Here is a 14,970-nt window from a genome sequence, read left to right as displayed (position 1 = left end):
GAGCCTGGTTTCGGAAGATTTCCAGGAGGGCCGACCTGCCTTTTCATTCCCTTGATCAACTCGCAACGAGCTCACGGAGATGCCGAACGCGGTTACGTTACCCGGCATGCAGAAGCGGGGGATCCGGGCTTGGCGACCGAACCCCTCTATAGAAAGAACATTTCAGCGAATGTCTCGCGAAAATATCAGAGAACGGGGGAACAAGGTTCGCGATGGCCATGTCTCAACAGGAATCGAGGATATCGAACTGCGATATGGTGGGACAGAGAATACAACTGCCGAGAAGGTGTGTACCCCAAGATAAGTGGTCAGCGCGGGAACCATGGCGGGAGCGACTTCAATCTTTCCGGTGGTGTAGACAATGTCTATGTGGTGGGTAGGACAGCATCCGGCCCAAGCCGCGAGCCGGCTGTTTCTCTCCTGTCCTACCTCACACTTGCCATGGCTCGAGGGGCAGAATCTCCTCCATTCACAACAGACTGGTAATCGATGTGATGGTGGTAGAAAGTAACCTAGCCTGTTGGCTTCAAGCCAATAGGCGCGGATACAGCGAGCCAGTCGCGATCTGGACCAACTGGGACCTGGTTCGGGATTTATCAAGGTGCATCTCGTGCAGGTTGACTTGTCACCTTGAGATGTACGCCGCTCGATCGGGACGCTTTGTGATAAAAGGACGCTACTGAGAATCACACCCCTCTAGCTGCTTTCTCGACTTGCTGCAGCTATAGCTCCGCTCTCTGCCACTTTCGACATCAACTGTGCGAGTGGGGTGCCCGAACCACTGGCCAGCGTCATTCTACCATCAGTCAACATCATGTTGTGTGCTGAGACCACTGTAGGCCACGCGCCCAGATATCTACTACCCCTCGGCCCTTCCTCAAGAGGAAAACCCGTCGCTGCTCCAAAATCCAATGCTCCCTCGAGCTTTCCCCACATCGAGGTGATCGGCGTTTAGCTGGGCGGTCTCGAATCTGCATCTCGATGCTGTAGCAGTGGGAGGAGGCAACCACGTTTGATATTGCGTGCTACTGCGGTTCTTGATACGGTTCAGGCCCCGTTCTATTGGACTTGGGTGAGTGGGTAGGGTTGGATCTGAAGTTGACCGGTCCAGGGCCATCTCACCGGTTGCATGACACGGCGTTGTTAGCTGCACCGTATCCTGGGGTTGTGCCGGTTCGGACTTGAATCTGAGGCTTGAGGATCGAGTTGAGCTGGCAGATAGGGGCCGAGAGGGGAATCTGAAAGAGGAGGGTGATTGATCATCAGAATTGGCGTATGATGTGTACCTATGTGTATCAGATAGACTCGCGCTAAGATGTGGTCTAATGCAGGGACCTGAGAGGCTTGAGAGCCTATATAACAGTCTCCGTGTATCATTGTTGCCTCGACTTCACATTCCTCCAAAGACAAGCGAGACAACTGCTTGCGACACAAAGCCTCCAGCAGACACACTCTCGGAAGCCCCCACAGACCCTCAAGAGACCAACACCCCAAGAACGTGTCAGAAAGCCACAAAAAATGGCCTCCCTCCTCCCCAGAACTGCCTCCAGAGCAGCCAGATCCATGACCTTGCGACCTGCCACCTCACTCCCCAGAAACAACCCACTTCATATCACCCGTCAGACCACCACCATCCCCCTTCCCAACACCACCCGACCCTTCTCCTCCTCCACCTCCCTCCAAACCGACTTAACCCAACCCCCTTACTCCCCGCCGTTCAAAGACCTCTTCACCCTCCAAAACCACATCATCCTCATCACCGGCGGCGCCCGCGGCCTAGGCCTAACCCAAGCCGCAGCCCTCCTCTCCGCCGGCGCCAAAGTCCACGCCCTCGACCTCCTCCCCCCAACTCCCGAGTTCCTCTCCGTCCAGCAGTCCTTCCCCTCCGGCGCCCTAACCGCCCACCAAGTCGACGTGCGTGACCAATCCGCCCTGGAGACCATCGTCGGCGGCATCGCAGAAAAGGAAGGGAAAATCAACGGCCTGGTCGCCGCGGCAGGGATACAACAAGAGACGCCCGCGCTCGAGTACAAAAAGGAAGATGTCGACAAGATGATGGGGGTGAACGTCACGGGCGTGTTCATGACCGCGCAGGCGGTGGCGAGGGAGATGATTGCACGAAAGCAGAGGGGGAGTTTGGTGCTCGTGGGCAGCATGAGTGGGACGGTGGCGAATAGGGGGTTGATTTGCCCGTGAGTTTTTCTTCCCTCTTTTCTGATGAGCATGCTTGGGGATGCTAATGAGATGATCATGAATAGGGCGTATAACGCCTCCAAGGCTGCGGTCTTGCAGCTTGCGAGAAACCTCGCCGCGGAGTGGGGTGAGCACGGCATCAGAGTTAACTCGCTTTCGCCCGGGTACATCGTCACGGCTATGACGGCAGGCTTGTTCGACGCCTTTCCCGAACGGAGGACCGCCTGGCCGGATGCCAACATGTTGAAGCGACTGAGCTATCCGGAAGAGTACAGAGGCGCGGCCATCTTTTTGCTCAGCGAGGCAAGCAGCTTTATGACGGGGGCTGACTTGAGAGTGGACGGAGGGCACTGTGCTTGGTAAACTTGAGCTGGGGGTTGAGTTCAAAGACGGGTATCGTATGGTATTTGTACAGGAAGAGACGTCCTATCTCTTCGTTCTTCCTTTGGTTTCTAGTCTTACAAGAGGGGGTTCCAAGGGTCTGATAGCCTACGCCGGCAGGAGCAGGACTTGGTATAAGAAGTTGCTTTCTTGTCCCTTTTTACTTGCTTACGCTCATGAGGCGATGGAGAGAAAGTCCCTTCCGAGCTTAGCCACGATCCCCTTTTTCAGCCCTAGTTGTTTCTCAATCGCCTGGTCTGACTCGCCCTGTTCACTCAGGACGAAGATCTTCTTAATGGTGCCGATATCCAAGAGCTCCTTCCCTTGATGAGTAGACTTGCCCCAGTCCTCCATCTCCCGCTTTGCCTGTTCCTCTAGCCGCCTGCGGTTTTCCAGCGCTCCAAGAGTAGGGTTATTCTTCGCCGAGGGAAACATGGGGCCGGAGATGGACTGAGAAATGCCTGAAGCGTCGACTAGCGGCGATGCTATTGAGGAGGGGGAGTATGTTGGGTTAGGCTGGACAGCGCCCATTTGTTTGAGGCGCGAGGCAAAAGCGGTGGATGGGTAATCTGAGGGGGTCTTGTCTGGGTTTGCGGAGTAGGAATCTTGTTTCGAAGATGGAGAGGGTCGACCGGCGGCTTTGGGTAGGTTGTTAGCACATAATGTTGGTTGGATATCTGTCGGAAAGGCAGTACTAACACTCATTCTTCGTGACAGAGGGCCGTGGCGCAAGTTGAGTTGTGGACTTTGGGGGTACAGCCTGTGCTTGCGCTCGAGATGCTGGAGATGGCGTTGGTGGTGTTGTTGATTCTGGAGCTGCATTTCTCACAGCTGTGAGAGACGAGGGGGTCGCGGATCCTGGAGCTCTGGTCGGAAACTTGCGCACAGCATTCTGTGCTGGTTTGGAGCTTGCGCCGCCCATTTTGAAGCCGATATCTTCAGGGAAATATCGTGCTTGGAGAGAGTCAAAGTTCGCAACTTTTCCGTTTTGCGATTGGCGATGGGGTGCAACGTCATTGATACAGGAAGAGCTTCAGCCACATTCTATTTAGTGCATGTGGCTGATTTTTGAGCTCTCGCCACCTCCTTAGGTAAAAAAAGGGGTAATCACCACCATCATCACTTTGCATCCAAATTAGATGTGAGCTAAGTCAATGCTTTTTGAAATGATGATGAATGTGTTGCATATTCTATTTGAGTTGTATTACTATAGTTCGTCTACGAAGCTAACTATCCGCGTCAAAGCCCACTAAATGTGCGTATGGCTAGAGGCACCTACGGTACCCCATGCACCTTCGTTACAGACGGAGTAATTGATGTTGATTTTGAAATCCTCGTTATAAAATCTAGTTATCTCAACGAGGTTCTTACTTTCCACTCTCTGTGCCACCAGAGCTGGAAGGGACGGTTCCTGTCACCCTGTCGGTTGCCTAAGCTGCCCTGTTACCCCTTCACTCTCGCTCCAGTGAACATGTCTAGCGCAATCAGATTGGTTTCACCATCGAAATAATTGTCAAAATTCGCAGGCCCAGCCACACCCTGGAGACAAAATAACTGCCAGTAATTCTTTTGTCCAGGGCGTGGGCTGTAAAACGCACCAGCAAGGACAGGACATGACCATGCTGTTGCCATGACAGAGTGACGAAGGTATCAACCACCCTTGTACAGGATTCACTTCGATGTATTCTGCCGTGGCGGCCGTCAGCGGTCATCGTTCTTCGGCACTATTCGAAACAATTGGCCCCAGAGTACCGTAAAAGGCTGCTACGGTGAGCTGAAATAAAAGGCAGCTTATCAGGCAGCAATGTGCCTTCGATCCACGAATTAACGCAACAACCACGGCCTCATAGTCTTCTTTTCAAATAAACGCGTCAAATCACCTGTGTCTGCCCTATATGCGGGAAGACGTGGCGGTGATATGTCCTCGCCTCCCTCCCCACGGTAGGTCTGCAGCCACCCCCGGAGCATCGCCAGATCCGGCCAGTTGCAGCGAGCGAAATAGCATTCTCGACAGATCCTTTGTTAAATCACCAATCCTTCTCGCCTCTCGGCGTGTCTCGATAGCCGCCAATGGCTTCCGGAGGGAGAACCAACAGCCGATCTGCAGAAATATGCATGTTGGCCCAGAACATCAACCAACAGCACACGTGGGTTTGCTGTTGTTGTACCGGTACCAGTACTGGTACATCTCCCACCTGATCGCGGATACGCATAGCACTTGAAATTACAGACAAGTAACAGACAAGCAAGCACACCACAACCCCATACAATCTTCGACTCATGGCACCACACCCTCTGTATCGAACCGATTCGTCAGCCGTTCCTGCAAGCCAGAGCATGCTACATGCATCAAGGGGCCAGACCGTGATCTCATCTCCTAGGGCTGCGTCTTGGTTGTCTATCATCTCCGCCTGGGCGGCGGAATTCATCTCCACGGCGGCAACCCTCCTCCATGGCTCTGGCCCATAGCCATGGGCTATTGGACAGCAGCAACAGGAGATCAACATGGAACAGGAAAAGTCTCCGGGCCGCTGTCAGTGATCAGGGTGAATGATGGGGGCGAGGACGCCCATCTTCCAACCTCGAGGAACCCAGACGCGAAAGTCATTTTTGGAACTTTGCCATACTGTGCAGATACAACACAGGGAACACAGTGCTGATGTGCTGTGAAATTGCGACGTGGTTGTTCTCAGCACCATCACTCGGCCACCTTCACGAGATCCCAAGCTCGTAGCTGTTTCAAATATCACTCGTCGAACCAGGGGTAGAAGGCGATGAAAGATGGTAGCCGCGAGAACCAAGTGCGGCGGAGGGGAGCACCATCAAACTGTGCCAGGTATTATTTCGGGTACCAAGCTCCAGGATGGTCGACTGCTGCCCCCCCTCCCAGATCAATGGTTTTGACCGGTCGGGGAGATCGGCGAGGAACTTGTGACGGACCTTGTTAGCATAGCAGCCGAGACGTTACGGATACTGGAAGTAATAAGTTCCTATGTGCAGACCGCTGCAGTCCAACCAGGCAGCCTGAAGGGTCTTCAAGATATTGCGAAGGGTGGCGGTGACGAGAAAAGTAGAATAAAACCATTGCTCCTGGATATCAGGCCTCTACCAGGGTGCCCAAAAAGGATATATCTTGATGGAAACAAGAAGGCGGCCGCAGTAATTAACTGATCTCCGTACGAGCAGACCACTCGGATATTCGCGACGTGGTGAAAGATTGCCTGCTGAATTCAGAAGTCCTCGGAAATTAATTGCCATGATACCTTTGAGTTTTGCCGAACGTGAACATGATAGCTATTTCGACGAAAGGGCGGTTGATAAGGCGCAACGCGCCCAACGTCAAGACCGTTTTGGGTGACGGACGAGCGGTAATCCACAGAGCAATTGCGCCATGGCTAACGATCGCCGTCACCGGCCGCTAATTGTATAAGACGATTGAATAGCTTCCTGTTCGGGAAGAGTAGGAAAAGAAACGAAGCTAATGGATACCCACTTCAGCCTTGCGGGGAGGTTGAAGTCCGAAGCCAAAGATCCATCTGGTCTCATATGAACCCCTGGCAATCCAGTTAGCTCTCTCTCTCTCTCTCTCTCTCTCTCTCTCTCTCTCTATGTCCATGTTCTATTGTCACCGCAGGTAAATCTAGGTGGCGTTACAAAAGGTGGACGGAAGACCTTGATATCAATCAAGGGTTAGGGTTGTGAACCAAACCACCCTATCCCAACATCACCACCACCCAAAACATGGATTGACTTGGATTGGGCAAGTGACCTGATGGCAGGAGGGATCCTTGGCAAAGACTCGGCGTGGAGGCACAATGGCCTTCTTGTCCCACCAATGTCGTTGACGACTGCTGTGTTTCTCTGTGTAGCCGTGTGCCAGGAGTGTGTTGTCTGAGATGGACAGTGATACGCACCACAGATTAAATGTCAACAACGAGAACGACTCTTGGAGTGATTGACATGGCGACATGCAGGGCCCATTGCTGCACACGTGGAGGGGAGCAACCGAGTCATCCTGTTGTCGAGATGAGGCCACCTGGCGGCCAATCAGATGTTCAGATCAATCCCCGCACTTTTTGAAAATCTGTGCTGAAGCTCCCCCCGCTCGTTTTGAGCCCCCGCCCATACAAGGAAAGGTTTGGCGGCCAAAGACTGACCAGCCTTCCGTAAATCGGCTTTTTCACCTCCAGAACTCGCACATCGCATCGCGCGAGACCGGACCACCTAGACCACCCGTCTGCCCGTATACGTAGTCTTGTTACTTGCCGCGGCCATCACCCTATCTGGATACGTCCCGTTCCGTCACGGCCGATTGGGAGTCCACGAGCCCACACACGTCTGATCGCCTGATTACACCGACATTGGGCCCCCCCCCCCACCACCACCCGAGACCACCCGGAACACCACTGCCTGCCTTGCTACTTGCTATCGAGGCCTTGGGTCGCCTTAAGTGAAGTTGGATTGGGCCGACATCGACCAGACCTGATCTGCCGGCAGCATGGAAAGCCCCGAGTTTGCGGCTGGCATGCGGAGCCATGGCGCGAACGGCGCTGGTCCTCACAAGCGGAAACGGAGCATCATCGACAGCAGCCCGGCTAGTCTGCTGGACAACGACCACGACGACCAAGACGACGACCACCATGTCACCGAGCGTGGTGATGCCTCCCCCGAGGCCAAGGGCCGCCGCCTACCCGGTGTCAAACGTGCCTGTAATGAGTGCCGCCAGCAAAAGGTGAGAACAGCATCTCGCTTACTTTTCATCCCCAGGCCCAGGGTCTTTTGAGTCATCATCCCATCCACATCCAACCGTCAACCCGGACCCGGTGCCGAGTCTGGCCCCGAGTCCACTTGTCTATATGCCCCTAAATTATACTCTGGCTGCCGGCCGGCCGTCTCCGTTCTCCGGCCCGGTCTCCGGAGCGCACCCTCCCGTCATCTGTTTGGCGTTTTGTGTCTAGTAGTAGTCTGCTGTTCGTTCTCGACTAACCTCTGTATCCGCATTCTCCCCCCTCCAGCTGCGCTGCGATGTCGTCCAGGATCCCTTTCAAGGCTGCTCCAGGTGCAACCGCCTCAAACTCGAGTGCAAGATCGAGTCCAACTTCAAACGCATTGGCAAAAGGTCGAAGCATGCCGAGATGGAGAAGGAGATCGACAAGCTACGTCGTGCCGTGCAGGCGGCCAAGGCCCAGGGCTTTACGGTTGAGGAAGATGATGAGGCTATCCACTCGCAGCTGCAGTCCCCCGTCGTCGCCAGCCAGTATACGCATACCCGCAATCCGTCCCTGATGGGTTCTGACGAAGCTGTGTCATCCTTGCTCCATCTCAAACGGGGCGGCTCCTATACGATACCTCGCATTGCCCGCGAGCTTGACGACTTTCGAATCACAGAAGAACATGAAAGTCTGCTGTTCAGCCAGTTCTTCAACTGCTATCATCCATTCTTACCATTTCTGAATCCAAACCAGACACCAGACCAATACTATCAACAGCACCCGTTACTGTATTGGTCCATCGTTGCGGTTGCGAGCAGGAGGTTTCTGCCCGATCCCACCATCCTCACTAAACTCTCGGGTCCCCTGACAAGATATCTCTGGACAACCATCGGAGAGGTTCCACAGAGCTACTACGTTGTCAAGGCGTTATGTCTGCTCTGCACATGGCCGTTGCCTACCAGCACTACATCATCCGACCCCACGCACATCCTTTGCGGGGTGCTGATGAAGATTGCCACCGGCATCGGACTGCACCGGCCCAACCACATCAACGACTTTTCTCGAGTCGCCGTCGAACTCAACAATGATGGCCTGCACGACCGTATCAAGACTTGGGCAGTGTGCAATATTGTTGCACAGACGATTGGTACAGGGTATGGTCAGCCGGCTTCGACGCTGTACGACTGGACGTTGGCTGTTCGCGGCGGCGAATCAGGACTTTTCTCTTTGGGGCCCGAGCTGGAGGCAAGGCTGCAAATAGAACGCTTCTGCGACAAGGTATCCAAAGAGATGTATAGCAATGCCAGCGACCCCAGAGGTGTCGCGGGCGACGAACACCGCGCCATGTTGATGCGTGTGTATCGTCGCGAGTTCAACGAGCTCCAAGCTTCCATTCTGTCACAGAACCTCTCACCCATCATTAATCTTCACTTGCGGGCAGCAGGTCTTCATCTCCGCCTGGCTGGTTTCTTTGACTCCAGTAAAACACCCGCGTACCTGGACGACCTGATGGCTCTTTGGCGGGCCACCACCAGCTATCTTGACTACATTCTGGAGGGCGATTCGCAATCGCAGTCGCAATGTCCTCAAGAGTATCAGTACCAAGTCCGCGACTCCTATTTCCTTCAGTATGCTACCAACTACATTCAGCAAATGCTGGTCGCAGCCGGGTTCGCTTTGCTCAAACTTATGCGATCCTTCTTCGCTAAACAGATCGACTTTGAGCGGGGCAGAAACCTGTTCCACGGCGCCATTCGAGCCATCAGAACCACCAGCGTGATTCAAAACGACTTGAACTGGCGGTTAGCTGAACTGATGGTGCAGATCTGGAACGGCGCTCGTATCGACGCCATCAGCCCCTCATTCCAGGCCAACGATAACCCAGAGATCGACGACAGCTTGCAGCTAAAAGTCCGGTGCCGCCATAGTATGAGCTTGGTATTTGACTCGATTTGGCATTGGCGAGAAGAGTACCAAGCAAGAGGTCGGGGTACGCTCGATGGTAAGTTTTGATTCTTTTCTTTTGCCTGCTCTTTCTTTTCCTCCCTCCCCTACCGAATCACTCCAAGCTAAATGTCCTTGGTAGCTCTCAAGCAGCCTACGCATCCTGATTCAGCTAATGAATCATCAGCCTCTTCGACTCATCTCGACACCACTTTAGCTCCTCCACCGCACAGCATCCCCGCAAACTTGGGAATCGCAACGTCGAACGGCGCCCTCACGCCCAGCGCAGGCGGTTCCGCCCTCGGTGGTGGCGGTGCCATGCTGGACGGTTTGCCCTATGGCAACGCCACCACCACCTATGATGTCTGGGATCCCCAGCACTGGATGCTGGACGGTTTGATCGACTTCAACTACACTTTTGTCCCTCCCATCGATGCTAATTAGTGTGCCGCTCATGGGAAGACCGACACATCGTCAGTTGTTGTAAGAAATACTTAGCTTGCGAAAGCAAGCGCACAGCATGGTTGGTTTTGCCGTCACTTTTGGCATCTTTTTTGGGCAGATTGTTTCTTTGAACGAAGTATATGTTTTTTTGTTTTCTTTTCAAAACCTTTGCGTTTCTGTGGTTATTATTTTTTATGAAATACCCCACCACTATATTTTGGCGCACATAGTAATGAAATGGGTAATTTTCTGGTTGGGATCTGGTCAGGTGGTCAGGCAGGTAATGTTATAACATTGGGTTTTGGTTATGGTCGGAAAAGAAAAGCACCAGTTCAAGTTTGAAAGACGGAAAGGAGTAACCTGTAGAGGGTTGTTCGAAGCGAGAAGGATTGGCGCGAATTCATCATATCAGAGCCAGTTGCACAAGCGGAGCACGAGAAGAATGATACAGCACCTACTCATAGCAAGACCGCCGGTGTGTTTGTTGCGAGCAAGGCTTATGTGACTGTATTCAAGAGCCCATTCTAGGAGCACCTTTCCAGGTTTCCAGGTCTCGTTCAAGCACATGCCAGACAGCCTCATGTGTCACAGCAGGGCCGCTCCCGCCTGAGACTCAGCTCTCGGTTCGGTCGTGTCTCAGTTCTCCATGACTGGATAGCAGTGATACCTCCAGCCCCTTTCTTCCCCAGATCTTGTCTCAGGGGGAAGTCGAAGGATTGGCGGAGGTGGCTTGGAGGCATACTTCTAAAACTGCCGTTCCCCTACCAATCTCATTTTAGATCGCCTGCTCTTCTATTATTTTTCTTTTTAATACGAAACGTTCACTGCCCATTCCCTCCCTTCTTTCCATTCTTATCAGTTTGCTTTGATGAGGAAAGATTGCATGATTGGATCACAACAAGTCAATTTCACTATTTTGATCCTCTTTTGCTTCTTGTTTCCCTTTTCAGACTTGAGAGTGGTTTGTTGCTATCTCTGAGGGGCTGAACCACGCTCGTAATTGCTTGCTACCCGATAACGTAGATTGATCCATCTCGGCAGGCGGTGGTAAGGTAGTTATCATGAACACACACACAGCCACACACTGGCCTCTCGGTAAGGTAAATTTGCATCCCTGAAAATCTGCCTCATGATACAGGCCACCACCACCACCACCTACCTCACTGCGCCAGGCCGCGCAATTCAAGCTTCGTACACTTTAACCAGACAGAATGGACGGACAAGACCGCCAACAACCACCGCCCGCCTGCCTGCCCTTGTTGTTCATCCCATGTCTCCGCTCAAGTGTCTCAACAGCGCCGCTTCTCGCGTGGCGACCTCGCCGCCGCCCCAAACCCAAGATAGGGAGGATTCTGGAAGGGTGAACTAACAAGGTTGGTAACCCACCGCGGTGAAGACCTGTGAGCTACTTGAGCTAACAAGAGACGGGAGGGCGCATGGCAGACGTTGGGGGGGGGGGGATGAGCTAGCTTATTGTGAATGTGTTTGTTTATTCCCGGGTAACAGGATATCATACCTGTTTCGAATGGAATCAAGCCTTGTGCGCTCCAAGCCGTCGTCACCTTTTCATCATGTAGAGATCTTGTGTTTGTATGGCGTGCCGCCCCCAAGATGATGATGGGGATATGTAGGGTTCTCAGCCACAAAAGTCTTGTCTTTTTTTTTTCGTTCATATTTACGATTCGATGGTCAGGTAAGGTAGGCAATCAACCCCCAAGATGCTGCAATGACAACGCTGCTGTGTTTAAGCGCCAAGACAGGACGTTAACCTCTGATGGAATATATCTCTTTTCAGAGCAAGAAATCTAACTGGTCGATCTGCTTTTGGGGTTAAAGCAAGCAGGTACAATGCCAGCACTAGGTATTTTGCGTGGGTGAGAAAAAAGAACCTCCTCTCTTTCGGCAATGACCGTTGCGGCGGCGCTGGGGGTGCCGCCGGGCGGTTATCGAGAGCTAGAGCTAAAACTGTTTTAGTGCGCATATGTAGTGTAAGTGAGCGGTGGTGAAAGGGGAGAGGGAGGAAGAGAGAAAAAGTGCTACGCCACACCCTCGCAGGCGTTTTCTTGTGTGTTCTCTCTCCCGTGCCGCTTCTAGAACACGAAAATTGTCTCTGGAAATTGTTGTTGTTGTTGTCTGGCGACCCCACGTTGCATGCATTTTCGTTTGGTCTTACCGCCGGCTCACGGCACGAAGAGGCAGTTGATGTTGTTGATGTCCACATGCTTCATGTATGTAAGGTGCTTTTATCGCTAGGTAGCCCGGCAGACATCAACAAATGTGATTTTGAGGGTCGCTATTGGACATGGGTATACGTGTACCTTACCCACTAGCCCTGCATTACCCTGTCCCCTGTGCAGTCATATCATACTATACTACCGGAATGGGCTTAAGTGTGTAAATAACAAAAGTGTCAGGAACAAAAGGACCGATCAGCGAATAATACAGCGGCAGCTAGCTACCCTGTGAGCGGGATATGTGAGGGCGTTGTTGTTGGCGAGGCGGTTAGTGTAAGGTATCATCAGTCTACCCCATAGACAGGAACAGGGGAGAAGCTAATGAACTCGAAAAGGGAGATAACCCTCGAAAAGTTCCCCGTTTGTTTTTTTGAAGGATTGAATATCAAAGGGGTGAGTTCATGCCTCTCCATTGTCGTACCATGAGGTTACCGTAGATATGCACAGTTCCATTTTGTTAGTCTGACAAGAGGGAAGAGTACGTATACCCATGTCTGTTTAACTCTTGTAGGTAAGCACTATCGAGCTGCGATGGTTCGTCGAATCGTATATTCGAGACTCGAGAGTGGATGATGTTGGAAGCTACAGTTTTTGCAACAGAGTAAAAAGTGTAGTAGTTGTTGGGCGCCGGTCACATCATTGACTTGCTGGAGAGGCAGCTCAACGGTCACCCGCGGGTGCCGATACCACCAGTTGTTCATCATCACCGCTTTATTCCCCGTCAACCACTCACATGATGACAAACTTGCTGCAGATAGGGGACAACGCCATGCCCGTTCGGTAACTCCTAGGGCTGAAACATAACCTGTGGATGGTCGAAGGCGGCCGCAGAAAAAGCCCGCTCTCGACTCGTCTCGGCTTGCTTCGAAGGATATGTCGGTTTTCGTCCTAGGTTGTAGCATACCTAGTAGCTCCTCGATAGTGAGATTTGCGGTTGAACAATGTTCATACTGTGTGGACTTTGACAGCATGCTTGCCTTCACAAGCAGTCTGAAAGTGAAGTGTAATAAGCTCGATCTGTAGCCAGTCCGGGTGTTGCTTTGTGGTCGACATGATGAAGATCATCTGATCAGCTGATCCTCTACTATGCGATGCTGTCAGTCGTATTTCGATGGACCATGGCTGGCCGGATTTAAGGGGCCAGACCGGTGAGTGGTCGTAATTACGGTATGGTATCAATGATACGGCTGCTTTGTAAGGGTTCAATGACTGAGTGGTCACGCGTGACGTTACCACCAAGCTACTTCAGAGTCTGGTACAACAGGCGAGGTAAATGATCCTACCGGCGCTGTCTATCCTTCCGACTCCTCCTATCATAGACCCGAGCCCGACCGGTCAGGCGGAAAACTCTCCGGAAGGGAATGGTGAGTATTCGAAGTGGTTGTTGAGGTTGCCTGATAATCGCTGTGACGAACTTGTGTTGTGTGCGGATAGGTACCCTCCCTTTGGCAGCCTCAGTTCAGTAGTGAGCTGCTTGCCTGTCGATGATGAGTCCCCTGATTGTCGCCTGGAAGTCTGGTCCAAAAGGCGGCAGTTGCTGCTTCCCAATCACCCAGCTCACAGTTCCGCCGAACCTCCGTCTTTCCCCAGACCCTCACTCCCACACGACAGGTCAGATTCCCCGGCCCCCAGGTTTTCTCTGCTGTACGTGCCTCCGGATAAGGTACAGTCAAGTAACTGGTAATGTGACCTTCCCTTGCCGCGGCTTGTGGCTGCTCTAATGCAGGAGACATGCTTGTTTAGCTTGTTAGGCGCGCTTAAGTTTCTGCAGTCAGGGGATCAAGGTGCTTAGTCTGCTCATTCCCCATCGAACGGGGCCGCATGGGACGAGTGAGATCCTTGTTTCCTTCGGCGGGGAGGGGTGCGCCTGTTGGGAGCAGAAGGGTGTGGAGTGGGCGCTTGTTTTTCTATCCGAAAATGAAAGCGGGCAGAGAACCAACAGCATCTTCTCCAACGCCCCCACCACATGACTCTAATCATCCATCTGTTGACGACAACGTGGCGTTAAATCTTGGTTTTATCTGGCTTGACCTGTTTCTTGCTTGCTATTTGATGTTTGGACGGAGTGAAGCTGCAGAATCAACCGGCCGTCCACGCTGAGAGAACAGTGCGAATGGACTAGCTCTAGGGACGATCAAGGAAGCAAGTCGGTAGCCGAGTTTCATCTTGATCTTGACGGGTAAACTGCGGATAGAGCTGGATGGCCCTTTCCTCGACGATCGCCCGCGAGTCAGGGAACCAAGAAAGATGCCATGAGGCCACAACCGGCCCGGTGTTACATCCCAGATAGGTTATGTGTGTATCGACTGGGACGGCGGCATGATAGATGCAGAGGGGCCTGCGTTGAGTTGATATTGATGCTGGCCGTGACAACGGTGATGCTAAAAGGGGGAAATTGGGACCGTAATGCACATCAAGAAGTCTCATAGGACACTCAATATACACCGAGAAGAACACCATGGACGACAACCACTATTCAGGCCCCCAAGCAGCTTGATCAATGGTGGAGAGACATGCAGATACATCGGGGCCTCCAGAATTAGGTATGGTCTCACAAGGACAACTACAGCCCCGTGCTGATATTCGAAGGATTTAGGCTCCTCAGGCACTGGCGGTTCATTCTGGATATGTCCGCCCGAAGGCCGCAGACATGACGGAACGTGGACAGACCAGAGAATGATAACACCTCCGCATGTATCCGCAGTGACGGGAAAGGCTCCAGCCTCCCGAAGATGTCACGCTCTCCGCTCCCACCCCTACACCGCGACTTGGGACTACCACGATTACATACGCGTCCTCTGGTGACTATGCCCTTTCTTCTGAATTGTTGATGACTGCATCTGCAATGTGATCCAATCGTCCTGCTTTCTGTCTCCGTATAGCACACGGCAAGACAGGCAGCAGGGGCCCTCTGCAGCGCGAATTGGTTGTTCCACGTTGGAGGGAACCGGCTCCGGAGCAAATGACCGCACCAAGGCGAAAAGAAAAACCCTGAGAAGATGGTGATGCTTCCGGCCCCCATGTCTGCCCGAGAACCCACCTGCCTTGCAGGGCGTCTACCG

General features: G+C 52.8%; 3 protein-coding genes across 3 annotated transcripts; 2 read left to right on the top strand and 1 right to left on the bottom strand.

Annotated features, from left to right (window-relative positions):
* Window positions 1–71: 71 nt before the first annotated feature.
* On the top strand, window positions 72–3,727 carry QC764_103450 (uncharacterized protein). The gene is made up of 2 exons (XM_062941576.1): window positions 72–2,192; window positions 2,259–3,727. The coding sequence occupies exons 1-2, from the start codon at window positions 1,519–1,521 to the stop codon at window positions 2,554–2,556; spliced, it is 972 nt and encodes a 323-aa protein (XP_062804445.1). The 5' UTR covers window positions 72–1,518; the 3' UTR covers window positions 2,557–3,727.
* On the bottom strand, window positions 2,576–3,576 carry QC764_103440 (uncharacterized protein). The gene is made up of 2 exons (XM_062941575.1): window positions 3,274–3,576; window positions 2,576–3,212 (listed from the first exon to the last, which is right to left on the bottom strand). Exons 1-2 carry the CDS (start codon window positions 3,494–3,496, stop codon window positions 2,749–2,751), a joined length of 687 nt encoding a protein of 228 aa, XP_062804446.1. The 5' UTR covers window positions 3,497–3,576; the 3' UTR covers window positions 2,576–2,748.
* Window positions 3,728–6,509: 2,782 nt separating the features above from the next.
* On the top strand, window positions 6,510–11,117 carry QC764_103430 (uncharacterized protein). Its single transcript, XM_062941574.1, has 4 exons — window positions 6,510–7,306; window positions 7,590–9,288; window positions 9,373–10,721; window positions 10,775–11,117. Exons 1-3 carry the CDS (start codon window positions 7,073–7,075, stop codon window positions 9,672–9,674), a joined length of 2,235 nt encoding a protein of 744 aa, XP_062804444.1. The 5' UTR covers window positions 6,510–7,072; the 3' UTR covers window positions 9,675–10,721; window positions 10,775–11,117.
* Window positions 11,118–14,970: the final 3,853 nt, after the last annotated feature.

Source organism: Podospora pseudoanserina, chromosome 1 (genome assembly GCF_035222485.1).
Source record: "Podospora pseudoanserina strain CBS 124.78 chromosome 1, whole genome shotgun sequence".
Classification (NCBI taxonomy): domain Eukaryota; kingdom Fungi; phylum Ascomycota; class Sordariomycetes; order Sordariales; family Podosporaceae; genus Podospora; species Podospora pseudoanserina.
This window is presented reverse-complemented; position numbering and strand designations above follow the sequence as displayed.